At 40.4% G+C, this 13,248-nt stretch overlaps 1 protein-coding gene across 1 annotated transcript in view; it reads left to right on the forward strand.

The window, feature by feature from the left end:
- The window catches only part of WWC2 (WW and C2 domain containing 2), an 800,549-nt gene that overhangs the window by 312,103 nt on the left and 475,198 nt on the right, over positions 1–13,248 (forward strand). Inside the window, exon 5 of the mRNA XM_069199258.1 lies at positions 5,540–5,619. Within this exon, the coding sequence (XP_069055359.1) occupies positions 5,540–5,619 (80 nt within the window). The remainder of the gene's footprint in view (positions 1–5,539; positions 5,620–13,248) is intronic.

The raw sequence follows: 13,248 nt of genomic DNA on the forward strand, positions 1-13,248 counted from the left end.
GCTTCTGGAGCTGAGCTGTGTCCGAGCTTCAAACACTGTAAAAGGAAGAGGTGCAAAAAGGGCCATCTGCCATGTTAGAACTGTAAATGAAAAATGCTTAAGTGGCCACTCTAGTGTCATGATGCTTGTACAAGTATGCGTCACAACACATGCATGTGCCTAGTTGGTCATCTTGAAATGGCTTTTCTTTACCCATTCCAAGATGGACGGCCACGCATCCGCATGTGTGCACATGTTCAATGTGTCATGACACCTGTGCTCACATGTATTGTGTCTCAATGGTAGCCATTTTCGCATGTTAGTGCCAATAAGAAAAATCCAGTAGCTCTGCCTATTAGAACAGTGACCTATTAGATTGCCAAAGCATGTCAGTTTTCTTCTCAATCTCTGCATTCTGTGAGTTTTTGCTATTTTCCCTTCGTAGTTGTTTACAAATTATTACAAAAGGTTCTGCATGATCACATCCAAACATCTTTGGGCTCCAAAAGGAAAGTTCTATATCCGGATCTTGCATCTCTGGGGCCTGTTGTATGTATGTATGTATGTATGTACATATGTATATAGTATTTATATATTGCAAATGTAGCCAAAAGTTAGCGGACCTCTGTATAAGTTAAATGACAAGCATGAAGTCAACAAATGAAGGGAGAGGTAGCTGGGTTATGGATGATTACTCCATTGTCATGTAGTGTTCTTTAAAGAGACAAGCCTTCAACTCTTATATTGGGGCAGTCCTGATGGATACGGGGATATTATTCCTAGTTCTGGGTGCATGGATAGAGAGGCCTGCTGCCTTGTTTTTTTTTTTTTGGCACTTCTTAGTCTGCAGTTTGATGGTGTCCTCGCTGCAGTGCTTAATTTGAACCGGTGGTTATCAGTGCTGGGCACCAGCATTTATTTTGGGTAGAGCACTTATTTTCCGCATCAGATATTTTACTGAGTGGAAGAGTGGGAACATACATTGATCAGAAAGACAAGGAATAGAAAAGCGCTAAAAGCATCCTGGAAGAAGAAAGCAAGAGCATGCAAGATAAAGGGCCAGGGGGTGTCTGTGAGTTATTTATAGAGACACAAGGTGGTTTTAAGACCACCGACCTTGGTATTCAGTGTGCCAAGAGCTTCTGAGCAGAGCTTTGGGCACCCCCACTATTTCTTTTATGAATTAAGCACTTCTTGGCTGCAGGTGTGCTGCCAACCTCCAGAGATGTTGAGCTTGTCTTTATGACATGCTGGTGTGCTGGTCCTGATGGCTTTGTAGATGATACAGCTGATTTGGAAAAGTGTGAGATCCTGCAAGGGGAGCCAGTGGAGGTCCATCAGCCTGCTCTACAGGTCTTCAGAAATCTCACCTGAAAGTCCCTCACTCGCAGTGCTTCATTTGCGCAGGTGATTGCATGTGGGCACCGGCACTCTTTTTGGGGACTAGAACTTACTTTTCATCCTCTGTCCCAAACCATGAGAGTGAAATGCAAAAAGGGCGAAAGAAAGAGAAATATAGAAACGATGACAAAGAGACAAAGCAGGGATGAAAAACGACCTGCAAGATTCAAATAAAGTGGAGGTGTGAAAGAAAGATGCATAGGTTGGAATCAAAAGTTGTCAGTCTAGGGATATGGCAACAATAACATTCGGCAGCAGGCTCCGAAGAAAGACTCTGACTCTTTACTATCTGTGCACTGCTCGCTTTGCTGCTTTCTCTCTCTGGCTTTAATAACTGTGGGTCATATATTTATCAAGGGATGTAATCTGCACGAGATACATCGGGTTCATTCAGAAGTGGGCAGGACCACCGCTTTTGACGTTAGGTGAGGTCACATGAACGTACCAAATGCATTACGATGTATGGCTTCAGCAGATAGTCTGTGACAGTGATTTTGATGCAATTGGTGTACTAAGCTCTATCTTTATCTTGAATAATTATGACCTTGTCTACTTATGAACAATGCTACAGTGAAATCTACTGTGTTGCTGAACCAAACTCTGGTAAAATGTTATTCTATTAAATAGCATAAAATCCTAATAAACACATGGTTTCAGAAAATAGATCTTTGTGGTTTTTTTTTTGATAAAGCAGTTATCTTTTTTCAAGGAGTAGATCAGTACTTCAAAGATAACATTATTATTGCAGCAGAAGCATCTTGTACAGAATATGCTTTTCATAGAACTGTATGGTGCGTGTGGGCTCCATTTGAGACTGTATTAATCAGAAGCATTGTATATGAGCTGTAACGTGACTGCGATAGCACTGGGCAGGATACTCTAAATTTCATTTTGTTTGCACATTTTTTTTATGCATTTCTTTGTGCATTTAATTATACTGTTTGTGCCGGTGTATCTATAATTTGCTTTACTCATGCGAACCAATTGTATGTCGTGGAGGTATAAGGTATTCTGTCTAATTTCCCAAGTGGGTGGCTATTTTTCAGCTTCGTACGCTGCTGGTTTGTTTGCACTGAAGGGCTGTTGGATTTATGTGCACGTTCTGCATTTCCTTATCAAGCACTTCAGATGGGCATGGATATGTGCATTGTTGATGCAACTTTATGTTGTTTGTCACTTGGTTGTTATAAGACAGAGGATGGGGAAGGATTTGTGTGTTTTGCGATGAATATTGACATAGTGTGACTGTCCCATGCATTTTGTTTCTGTACCATGACGACACATAGTGGTGTTCACTTGTAGTGTCTTCCACTAAGTTTCATAGAGATGTCAGTGTTGTTGCGTTGACCATTAGTACATGCTTCAGTTCTCCTGTGTATTTGGTTGGGATGTGCAAATATCTTGGTGCTTGAAGGAGTTCTATGTTTTCCCATACATTTTAGTGTTTTTCTTCATTTTGGAGGATGGTTGTTGTTTTTAGGGATGGTGTCTTCTGTAAACATGGTCTTGTGGCCTAAGTGCTGCGTGGGCAATTTGTCTGGTAAGGGTCTAGGTTTGTATGCCTGATAGGCTGTGGATGGATGAGAGAGTATGTGCATGTGGTGTATGTTTCAAAAGTAAGGAGGTGTGGTACGCTGTGTGTGCTCTCTCCAAGGTGTGTATAAGTTAGTGCATGGACTGAATGAAGTCTTCATGTGAAACACTGCGCCTTATGTGGCCTAGAGAGACTGTGGCTAGAAACTGTGTGAAAACCACACTGGCTCCTAGTGAGACAATGGGCCCGATTCACAAAGGGAAACAGATCAAAAGTCTAAGTTTAGACCTAAAGTCTAACTTTACTGGCCGTAAAGTTAGACTTTTGGTCTAAATTTAGACTTTTGGTCTAAACTTAGACCAAAAGTCTAACTTTACTATCTAACTTTACTACCAGTAAAGTGAGACTTTTAGTGTAGGTTTACCTTTGTGAATCAGGCCCAGTGTCTGTATCCTGCAACCTTCATGTATACATCAGTAGTATTCTTAAGGAGCTATGTATCTTTCCTATGCCATCCAGAGAGATTAAATGCAATGCTTACATTACAATTTGAGGCACAGGAAGATGGTGGTTTGCCAAGAATCACACAATCTTTTGGTCAGGGGCTTAAACTAGGTTTTTGAACAAAGGACTAAGGGTTCTAAGGTTAGTATTGCTGCGATTAACAAAATCACCTTTGCACCACAGCTGTGGCCATTGAGTGTCAATCCCTGGGCTTTGAATTTAATTTCAATGTATACATTTAGACACATTATCAATACATGTGCCCCTATATTGCTTTAAAATGACCTTTTGGATTAGCTAAAATGCCAGATAAATTACTTGGAGTTCTGAAAATAGCAGTGCCAATGTGAAGGGCACTGTTTGCTTTAGAGAATGTTAAATTTAACCTTGAATGATGGTCCTTGCTAATGTTTAATTTCACTTGCACATTTGTCTGTGTTGGGAAAATATTTTAAAAAAGCAGAAATGAAAAAAACTGACCTGGGTACCAGGTAAGTTGCCAGTAAAACATCCCCTGCAGCATCACTTTAAAGAATGGAAGACTCTATCTGGGTAATCGTTATGTGGCAAAGATGTATAATGAATATATAAAATGATAGGATGCTACCTCACTAGCTGTTGTTGGTCCGAGACCAAGAAAGCAGGATATCCTATTGAAAAATATGATTTTGTTTTTTTAACAACATATCCACTGTTTGTTTCCTGAGAATAAAAGATGCTTATGCATTTCTTTACTGACATTACAGTTTCCATTCAATTACAACTCTTTCCAGGTCCCCTCAAGCACTTACGCAGGATCTAGTAGCAAAACAAACAAGTGCGTGGAAGAACGAATTGGCTGTCAAAAAAGAACCATAAGCCAAAACTACGACTGTGTCGCTTAAAGCGCTATCTGTGGTTATTATTTTGGTGATGAACCTTCGAAAGCAGTATTCCGTATGTGTAAAGCAGCCCATGAGGGGCTTAAGGATGGAACTGTTTGCAGAGGGATTGGAATTTAACCCTTAACTTGTTATAAGGGCCTTAACGTGCTTACTGTTCAATGAAAGCAACTCCTTCCACAACATGTTTCAAAAGTGAATATTGATTGGTGACAGGGAGGATAATAATTGATATAAGATGGTGAATACTCTTATAGGTTTGCTATCTAAAATCATTAGGAAACACAGAGGGCTTGATTCACAAAGGTAAACTTACACATTTGTTAAAGTTTATGATTGGTTGCTGTTCACAGAGATATTTATAAGAGGTGTCTATCTATAGGAATGCAGTCTCTGCACATAAAAAGATAAGTCTTTTTTTGTGCAGCGACTCTGCACTCGTAAATATTCTACTAGTAAGTTCCTTTGTGAATAGCAACCAACCATAAACTTTAACAAAAGTGTAAGTTTATCACAGTGAATCAGGCCCTCATTGTTGAATTTGTACTACGTTAATTTTATATATTGCAGACCTTGTGTACTACAGCATAATGAGCCAACTCTTTCAGTCAACAATGGAGCCATTTCTATGGAATTCCTCACATTCTGTAACTTTATTCTGATGTATTTCAGGGGGTTTGGAGTTTGCAATACCCGTAGGATCCTATAAGGACCTTATTGCAAGGTAATTGTTTTAATATTTATTGCACCTGATAAAATACGCCTCCACCAAGTCGCAATTTATCGGGCGCAATAAATACGGCAGAGATGAGTTTTTGGAAAATATCATGCAGATCTTGGGGCTTAATGTACGGAAATCCTCAGGTTTGGTAAATAAGGGGCATTTTTCACACACTAAATATTGGCATGTTTGACCTGCTGATATTAATCACAATAGTCATAACTACGAATGTGTAGTTTACCAAACACTTCCCAGTTAACAAGGGCCTCTCATAATGAGGGCATAAAGAATTACTGCCTCTAGTTCACATTACCCATACTCTGGTGGTATATTCATGCTTACTGCATCAGCTCTTAATGATTCTGTTCATTGTTTCTGAAATGTGCATAAGTTTGGCATTCACTGAAGTGCGAGCAATTTTCCAGTTTGAAGCCACTAAATTGAAATGAAAAGTTATACAAGAATGAATGTGTTTCAGTAATGGAATAATCTAGTATTCACCTAATTCTCCCTCTATAGGTCAAGAAGTTAAAGAGAGAACTCAATCAAATGAAGCAAGAACTTCTTTACAAAGAACAAGGGTTCGAAACTTTGCAAAGGTAAGTTTCAGAAAACTGCGGATAAAAATTCTTAGAACATAAAAAACTGTAATGAATACATTACAGTTAGTTGCCTTTGATATTGCATCGAATGAATGCTTACAGACAGAATAATAGTGGTTTTGGGGAGGGGGAGCAAGGTTGGGATAAGGGAAGGCTGGGGAGAGGTTAGTGCAGGGACATGCAGCCACCAACAAAAGAGTAAGCCCATTAATGTTTGCAGTCTGCACTTCTAAAGTTTCCACATCCAAAAAGACCCCAAAACAGTAATACTTTTATTCCAGCTCAGACGTGGAGCAAGTGCAGCGCCACAGCTGGCCAACTATCTGGTACTACAACTTCACCCTCCCAAAGAAAATAATGGAGGCAGGGACTTAAAATAACACCAATAGAAAATAATGTTAAAATTAATTAATTATTTTGACTTTTTAGAAACATTTGTAAATGTATTTAAATGTTTAAAAACATCATATGCAACTAGAAAATAATTATTTAATTTTAAAAGATTTTAATACCTTTTAAAACTAATATAGCTATATTTTTAAAAATATTTACATTATTTCAATTCATTCTAAATTTGCTTTGTTACTACCTGTTATGCCGACTAGCATGTGGGATAGCAACGAAGAACCTCTTCTTCTGTATGTCTAGACTGGTTTCTGAATGGTTCCCCAGCTGTGGTTCAGGCTCTTCAGTCTGCATTCCAGAATTCGATTCTGCTCTTCCATTCGGCATTCAGAACTTCCTTTATCCTGTCCATAGTTTTCCTGTGGCTTTGACTACTGTTAATAATGCACAGACTCTGGAAGTCCCATGTGCCCAGAAGATTTAGTGGTTCTTGGTGCTGTTTTCATAACAGATGATTTTTATGGGACAAAAGTTTGTTAGCCTTGTGCTAAACCTCTACCCAGAAGGACCAGTGGGTCACACTTTGGGCCTCATTACAAGTTTGGCGGAGAGGATTACTCCCTCCCAAATGTGACGGATATACCGTCCGCCATATTACAAGTTCCATTATGTCGTATGGAACTTGTAAAACCGTGGACGGGATATCCGTCATGTTTCGGGCTGAGTATCCTCTCTGCCAAACTCATAAAGAGGCCCTCTGTCTGGTCTCTACTATTTGGCCTGTCTGGCGTGAGCGGCCCCTCCAGGAGTCCAAGCTCCCACCACCTTAGCTCCCTAGATAGATCACTGAGACTTGCAAGCCAAGCCCCTCCGCCACACTAAGGTGGTCATCCTCCAAGGAGAATTAATTCTTCACATAGCGTTTAATAATTTATGTTAAATAATAAATAAGTATAAACATTTTCGTTTTTTAAAAATAAATATTTACATAAGTAATTTAAAATGTTTAAATTCAATATTTAGTGTACAATTAATAGTGCTTTAGATTCTTACATATTTTATACATTTAAAATACATATATTACATTTATTTACAATAATATTTAACCCAAACATATTTTTTGTATGTTGTTTAACTTTTAATAAACGTTTTAACATGTCCCTGTACTTTATCAAAGGGAGATCTCTGCGTCGATGGTGGTGATCTTCACCTATGTTTGAAAAGTTACAATTAGTAACTTCACACTTGTAAATTAGGCTCCACCCCCTGGTGTGATGGGATGAAGACATATAAGTCTATTATTGCAGTAAATTTACAAGCGTAAAATATGGATAGCAAAAAGTAGTACATTTACAGCAAAGTGTAAGAGAGAGTATGCTTGTGAATAGCCCCCTGAGAGTTCAGTAGGTATTAGTCTGATGAGCTTGGGGCTAGAATAGTTGAACTGTCTTTAGCTGGGCCTTCTGGATTATTTCTGGACCTGAGTAACATCTTCAAAATGTGGTAGCCAATGTGCCTTCTGTTAACTATCTCCCACTTCTCCCTGTTCACCAGGTAGTAAATGTTATATCTTTATGTATTGGTCATTCAAAGAGACAACAGTTTTGTCTATCAAAACTCAGCTTATGCGTCCTCTACCATGACGTGCACTCTTCCAACACAGTTCTGTTTACTGAGTCATGCATTTTGCAGACCGGTCCAGAGAAAGCTCTTTGTCGTTCCTCCTTGTGTCAATCTGAAACAATATACCACTCCGTCTGACTGACTAAGGGCTATTTTCTTTTGAGGTGAAAGGAAAGGACTTCTTTAATCCCCAGGCCTCGAACCTGTTCTGCTGAATTGCAGTGTCTTTTCACTGCCTACGACCTACTCTTTGTTAATGTCTGACCGAATAAGAAGACTTGACTTCACTTTCAAAAAGTGGGTATGAAATAATTACGAAATGTCAAATGAGAAGCAACATTCCAAGAAAGAGCTGCTTACTGCTGAGGTGGTTTTATTGAAAAATTTGGTATTACTAAAACTAGATACATTTATACAAAGTTTATCTCCATTTCTGGTCGTTTTGATTCATCCGGCTATGTGGGTCTTACCTGCTAAATGCGTTGCAAAGGAACTGCAAGGTCCTGGGAGCTGGTGGAGCAAATCTTAAAATGATTCTGGATTGTAAAGGTAACCAATGCAAATTGAACATAATTGGAGCAATGTGTTCACATTTTCAGGCACCAACAACTTACTGGGCTGCGGAATGAAAGCATGCCCTTAAGAGGATCAATAGTACACTTACAAAGGCCAGTCAAATAATTTATCCCTGACACCATGCCAACAACATTCCTTACAATTGCACTCACATTTACTACTGTTCACATTGACAAAAGTTTCCAAATCATTATATTTTTCTGGACTGTAAAGCCTGTGAAGCCTCAACTGTGGCAAGGAGCTTTTATCAAGGTTACAAGCTATTCCATAATCACCATTTATGGGTTAAGAATTTTAATGAATCAGAGGATAAAAAACTCACCAGCTTTGAAGCCTGTTGCCATGATCGTCTTATGTTTGCAAAATGATAGTGTCCTATATATCTCACCAGGCTTGTCTGTCTCCATATGAGTTCACCTCCTTTAATCTCCTTTAATTTAGTGTTATGTAAGGTTTCGAATTCCTTACAAAATAAGTTGTTTTCAGAAGAAGATCCAGAAAATTAAGTGACATTTGGAGCCTAAAGCCCTAATTGCATATTTGACTGTTTTGTTTGCTATATATAATTATATATTTTACTTTTTTGTACGATTTTACCTCACTTCGTTTTGGCACTTTTGAAGGTATCCTCCCAGACATCTAATGTTAGATACGGACTTTCTGAATGTATATTCCAAGTTTAAGTGCAATTTGTTGGGATGATAGTGCCAAGGAACAGAGCTCGACAGAATATGAGTCAGCTTGTTACCTTGGTCTGAATGCATATTTTACTCTCCCTCCAAAAATGTATCCTGCAAGTAGGTAGATGATTTAGCAGTCACCTCACCTTTTGTGTGGGATACATTAGGTTTTACTGCTACATCAATAGAGACATTTTAGGTTTTGTCTGTAGCACACATGCGCTGTTAGAGAAAGCTATTGCAAAAAAAAAGCTTAAAATGGGCTTAAAGTCCACCCATTACTTACCAGTACTTACTACTGGTTGGCTTCCATGCAGCTCTGGTTTCCTTGTTTCTTACTTGTTATGGCTTCTGCTTCCTGCCAGCTTCACAGCTCCTCCTGCATTCTTCCCGGGACTTCTATTTCTGCTGTGAAGCATGGAGTTATCACAGTTTACAGTTTGAGGCCAGTGTCCTTCCACTGGCCATGCACTTATCCAGGTTTAAAAAAATATTTTAACTCTATGGTCTCACCACCCCACATCCTCCTCACGCTGCCTGTTGTTGCTTCTCCCTTCCCACCCGTAGCACACTCATGAGCTCCCTCCTTCCACTGTTTGTTTCAAGCCACACCCTGCCATATTCCAGCTGTCTGTTGTATTCTGCACCCCTGCCCTCTCCTCTCTCTCTGTTATGTTCTCCACTCCGCCCGTTGTCTATTGTTTGTTTTTTCCACCTTTTTTCTGCTGCTTCTTATTGGTCCTCCCCTCCTACTGCCTGTTATTCCCTCCTCCCCCAACACCACTGCTCCTGCTGCTGTTCAACATGTGTAAAAGAACTGACTGAGGCAAAAGATCTCATATAAGCAAAACCTTTTGGCTTTGGCAATACTTGTTTATTCTATGTTGTTGAGCATTTACTCATTCTTCTGGAATCTCAGACAATTCCAGGCCAGTTGAAAATACCATTTTAAAGCCGAATTTACAAATTGCAATCCTGAAACTTGTGAATGTAGGCAAATGCTTACATCACTTAACAGAAAACCGGCTGTTGAGAGGATGACCCTTTGTCAAAAAGAATCACGAAGTAACAATTAACAGTACCCAACATGATATATCAAAATTCAGGCCTGTCCTTAAGCGGGCAGATACCCTGTAGGATTTGAATAAGTGTTTTGCATAATGACTCCTTGATTCATATACTTTTGCATTATTTATTTATGTGTTGTTGGGTCTGGAAATAGTATCTTAATATATATTTTTTTCTTTGTGGGTATCAACCACAGTTGGAGTGAAAAGAACATTCTTATGACTTTGACCCTAAGTCCACATTTCCTTAGCATTTAGCCACATTCTTTAGTTTTTGCACAGTTGGGTTGAGTTTATATAAACACCATCGGTGGTCACTGCAGTGCAATGAGAAATGAAAGTAGCATTGCTGTTCGAGCATAAGTTACTGCGATGATCATGATGGTGACTTGGAAATTTCCTTCACACCCTTAGGCAAGACTCATAGGAAGCAGATTCAACCACAGGATGTCATTTAATGTTTGTTGAGAAGACCACTTACCATCTCTATGTCTCTTCCTAAATATAAAGAGAGGGGTGGTAGAAAATACACCGTTTAGGTTTTGACCTGAGTAGCACAAGACATTAACCAGAAAATACTTACACAGGGTGCATCATTTATCTTACCTGAATGACCAAAAGTCCAAAGGGTGCCAAGCTTGTGCTGCTTTTCAACCTGAGACTTTGAAGACTATGGAAAAGCAAATTTGGATGTACTATGACATGGTCTAGGTAAAGGGCATTTTCCTGAAGGAATTGGGGATATCGTCTGGGAGGACTTAGATGTGTTAGAGGAAACTGAAGAGGCTCTGAGAGATAAAGATGAGTCATGCGTCAACATTTTGGGGTGGTGGATATTAAGTACACCAAATTAGTGCCAAATGATGAAAAAGGTTATTTTAATACTGCATAAGTGTAATTCTACAATGCCTCAGAGGTAAAGCCACTCAGTTCCACTGGGACTGTAGGACTCCGTGGGGAAGAAAATGCCCTTGGTGCTAATAGAAAAACCTGTCCCAACTGAAAGAGCCAAAAGAAAAAGGAGCAAAAAGAAAAAGGAGCCCTCTGGATTGAAAGACAAGCACAGCAGTGCAGATAAGCCTTCTGACTCTGTCTTAAACCCATAGGTGATTTTGATCAGAGGAGGCTCAAATAGAAGGATTCTCCACCACTCAACACATCGAAACAGAAGAAAAAGCTCTTGACACTTAATGAAGAAAGCAGTGCATCAAAGCAGTGGTTGCAGCCACAAAGAGAAAGAGTTTAATGATATACTGAAAATGTACAAGATACCTTAAAACTCAGTTCATAAAAGACCAAATACTGGGTCAGAAAAAAAGGTAAAGGAAATGTACACTTTGAGTCACAAGAAGAACAGGTAGAACAGGAAGATTATTTTTCTTTTTTAAGAGAAGACACTCAGGTGAACACACCGGGAGACACTGACACAGAAGAGGGCATATGGCAGGAAACCCAGGCAGATTCCTCTCAAGACGAGGTTAGCAGATCTCCCTCAAAACCATTCCATTCAGTTGACAAATACATGAATAATGCACTGATTGGGAGAGCAGCAGTTAGAAATGAAACAATATGAAACACAATTTCTGTTACATAGATTAAACTCACCAATTAGAAATAATCTCCACCTTTCTATGTTACTCGGTATTGCACAGCAGGGGGTGAAGCATACAAAGAACCATTATCCTCAAACATAATGACCTTTAGAATAGAAAATAAATATATGCTTTTCCCATGGATCCATTGTTCATTGAAGGCAATGGACCTGCTGATTCTCGCATTGACCACGCAGCTAGAGGGACAGCAAATGTATCATCATCTAAAGACCCCCTCCTGCAAAAGGACAGTAAAAAGCTAGATGCAGTGGAGAGAAAGATGGAGATGTCAGCAACTCTGCAAAATTGAACATACTCCTCCAGTAAATATGGCCACCAACAGTGGTGGGATTGGGTTGCAGAATTAATGCAGCATCTTGGGTTGCAAAATTAATGCAGCATCTCAAGGAGCAATACTAAGAATGTCAAGCTTGTGATATAAAAGGGGAAGGCAGTGTCAAACGCATTCTTAAAATCTACTTTAGACAGCACAGACATAGACCCTAATTATAACATTGGTGGTAAAAACCGCCTACTGCCGTGGCGACAGCCGCCTAAAGACTGTTGCTGCGGCTACCAGCCGTCCGCCATATTATGAGCACAGCCGGATTTCTGCTACAAGAAGGGCGGAAATCTGGCGTAGCCATACTGGTGGATGGCGGTAAGGTGGCACTGCTACCACCAGCCGTATTAGGAGAAATATTACGGTCTAGCAGTTTTCTGCTGGCGGGCGCTGCTGACAGTAACTACGCCCCGTCCGTCTCCTGCCGGCAGACCCCCTGGATCCAGGTAAGTCCGGTCTCCGGCAGGGGAGGAGGGTGGGGGGTGTTGTTTGTGTGTGCGGGTGTGTGCATGTGTGTGTGTGCATGATTGCGGGTGTGTGTTTAGCGCTGATTGCGTGCGTTAATGTATGGAAGTGTGAGTGAGTGTATGTATAGAAATCATAATACGTGTCTGCGTGTATGTTTTGAAGTGTGTGTGGATGTGTGTGTGATTGGATGTATGCATTTGTGTATGTATGTGTGAATGAGTGTGTGTCTGCATGTGTGTTTGAATGGGGAGTGCGGATGTGGGGGGGTGAGAGGTGTTTGGAAAGGTGGGGGTTGGGGGCCTCCTATCACTGACAGGGAAGGAATTCCCTGCCACTGATAGGGCCTACCGCCATATTTTGTGTGGCGTTACGAACGCCACGAGAACCATGGCGGTAGGCAGGGTCATAATCCCTCAGGCAACACAATGGCGGCTCCGGGCTGGAGGTGGTTATCTCCAGCCCGGCGGCTGCTACCGCCATGGCGATCGGAGTGGTACTTTGGCAGGTTGGCTTCAGCATACCCGCAATGTCATAATGTGGTGGTAAGTACTGCCAGCCTGTTGGCGGTACTACCGCCACATTATTGCCACCCGCCGGTGTCATAATGACCCCCATAGTCTGTAGGTAAATATACACTATGGTCAGAAAATGTGCATGGTTGAGAAGGCTTCAAACCAAAGGTACAAGCCAACATTAGTCATAAACCTTTTCGAAGTGGCAATTTATTATGCGTGGCTTATGAGTCACTGAAAAAAATTAAGAAAAGTGGAATGATATGGCCAAAGCAATAGAAGATTTACAGAGACTCACTTTCAAAGGGATTTAACTATAAGCAGAAGGAATCAGAGCAGATCATCTTTCACCAACAGTCTTTTTCAAGATCACAACCTGCAGGACGCCAGCCATCCATCTTTCCATGGCATCTGCTTAGC

Source organism: Pleurodeles waltl, chromosome 1_2 (genome assembly GCF_031143425.1).
Source record: "Pleurodeles waltl isolate 20211129_DDA chromosome 1_2, aPleWal1.hap1.20221129, whole genome shotgun sequence".
Taxonomy (NCBI): domain Eukaryota; kingdom Metazoa; phylum Chordata; class Amphibia; order Caudata; family Salamandridae; genus Pleurodeles; species Pleurodeles waltl.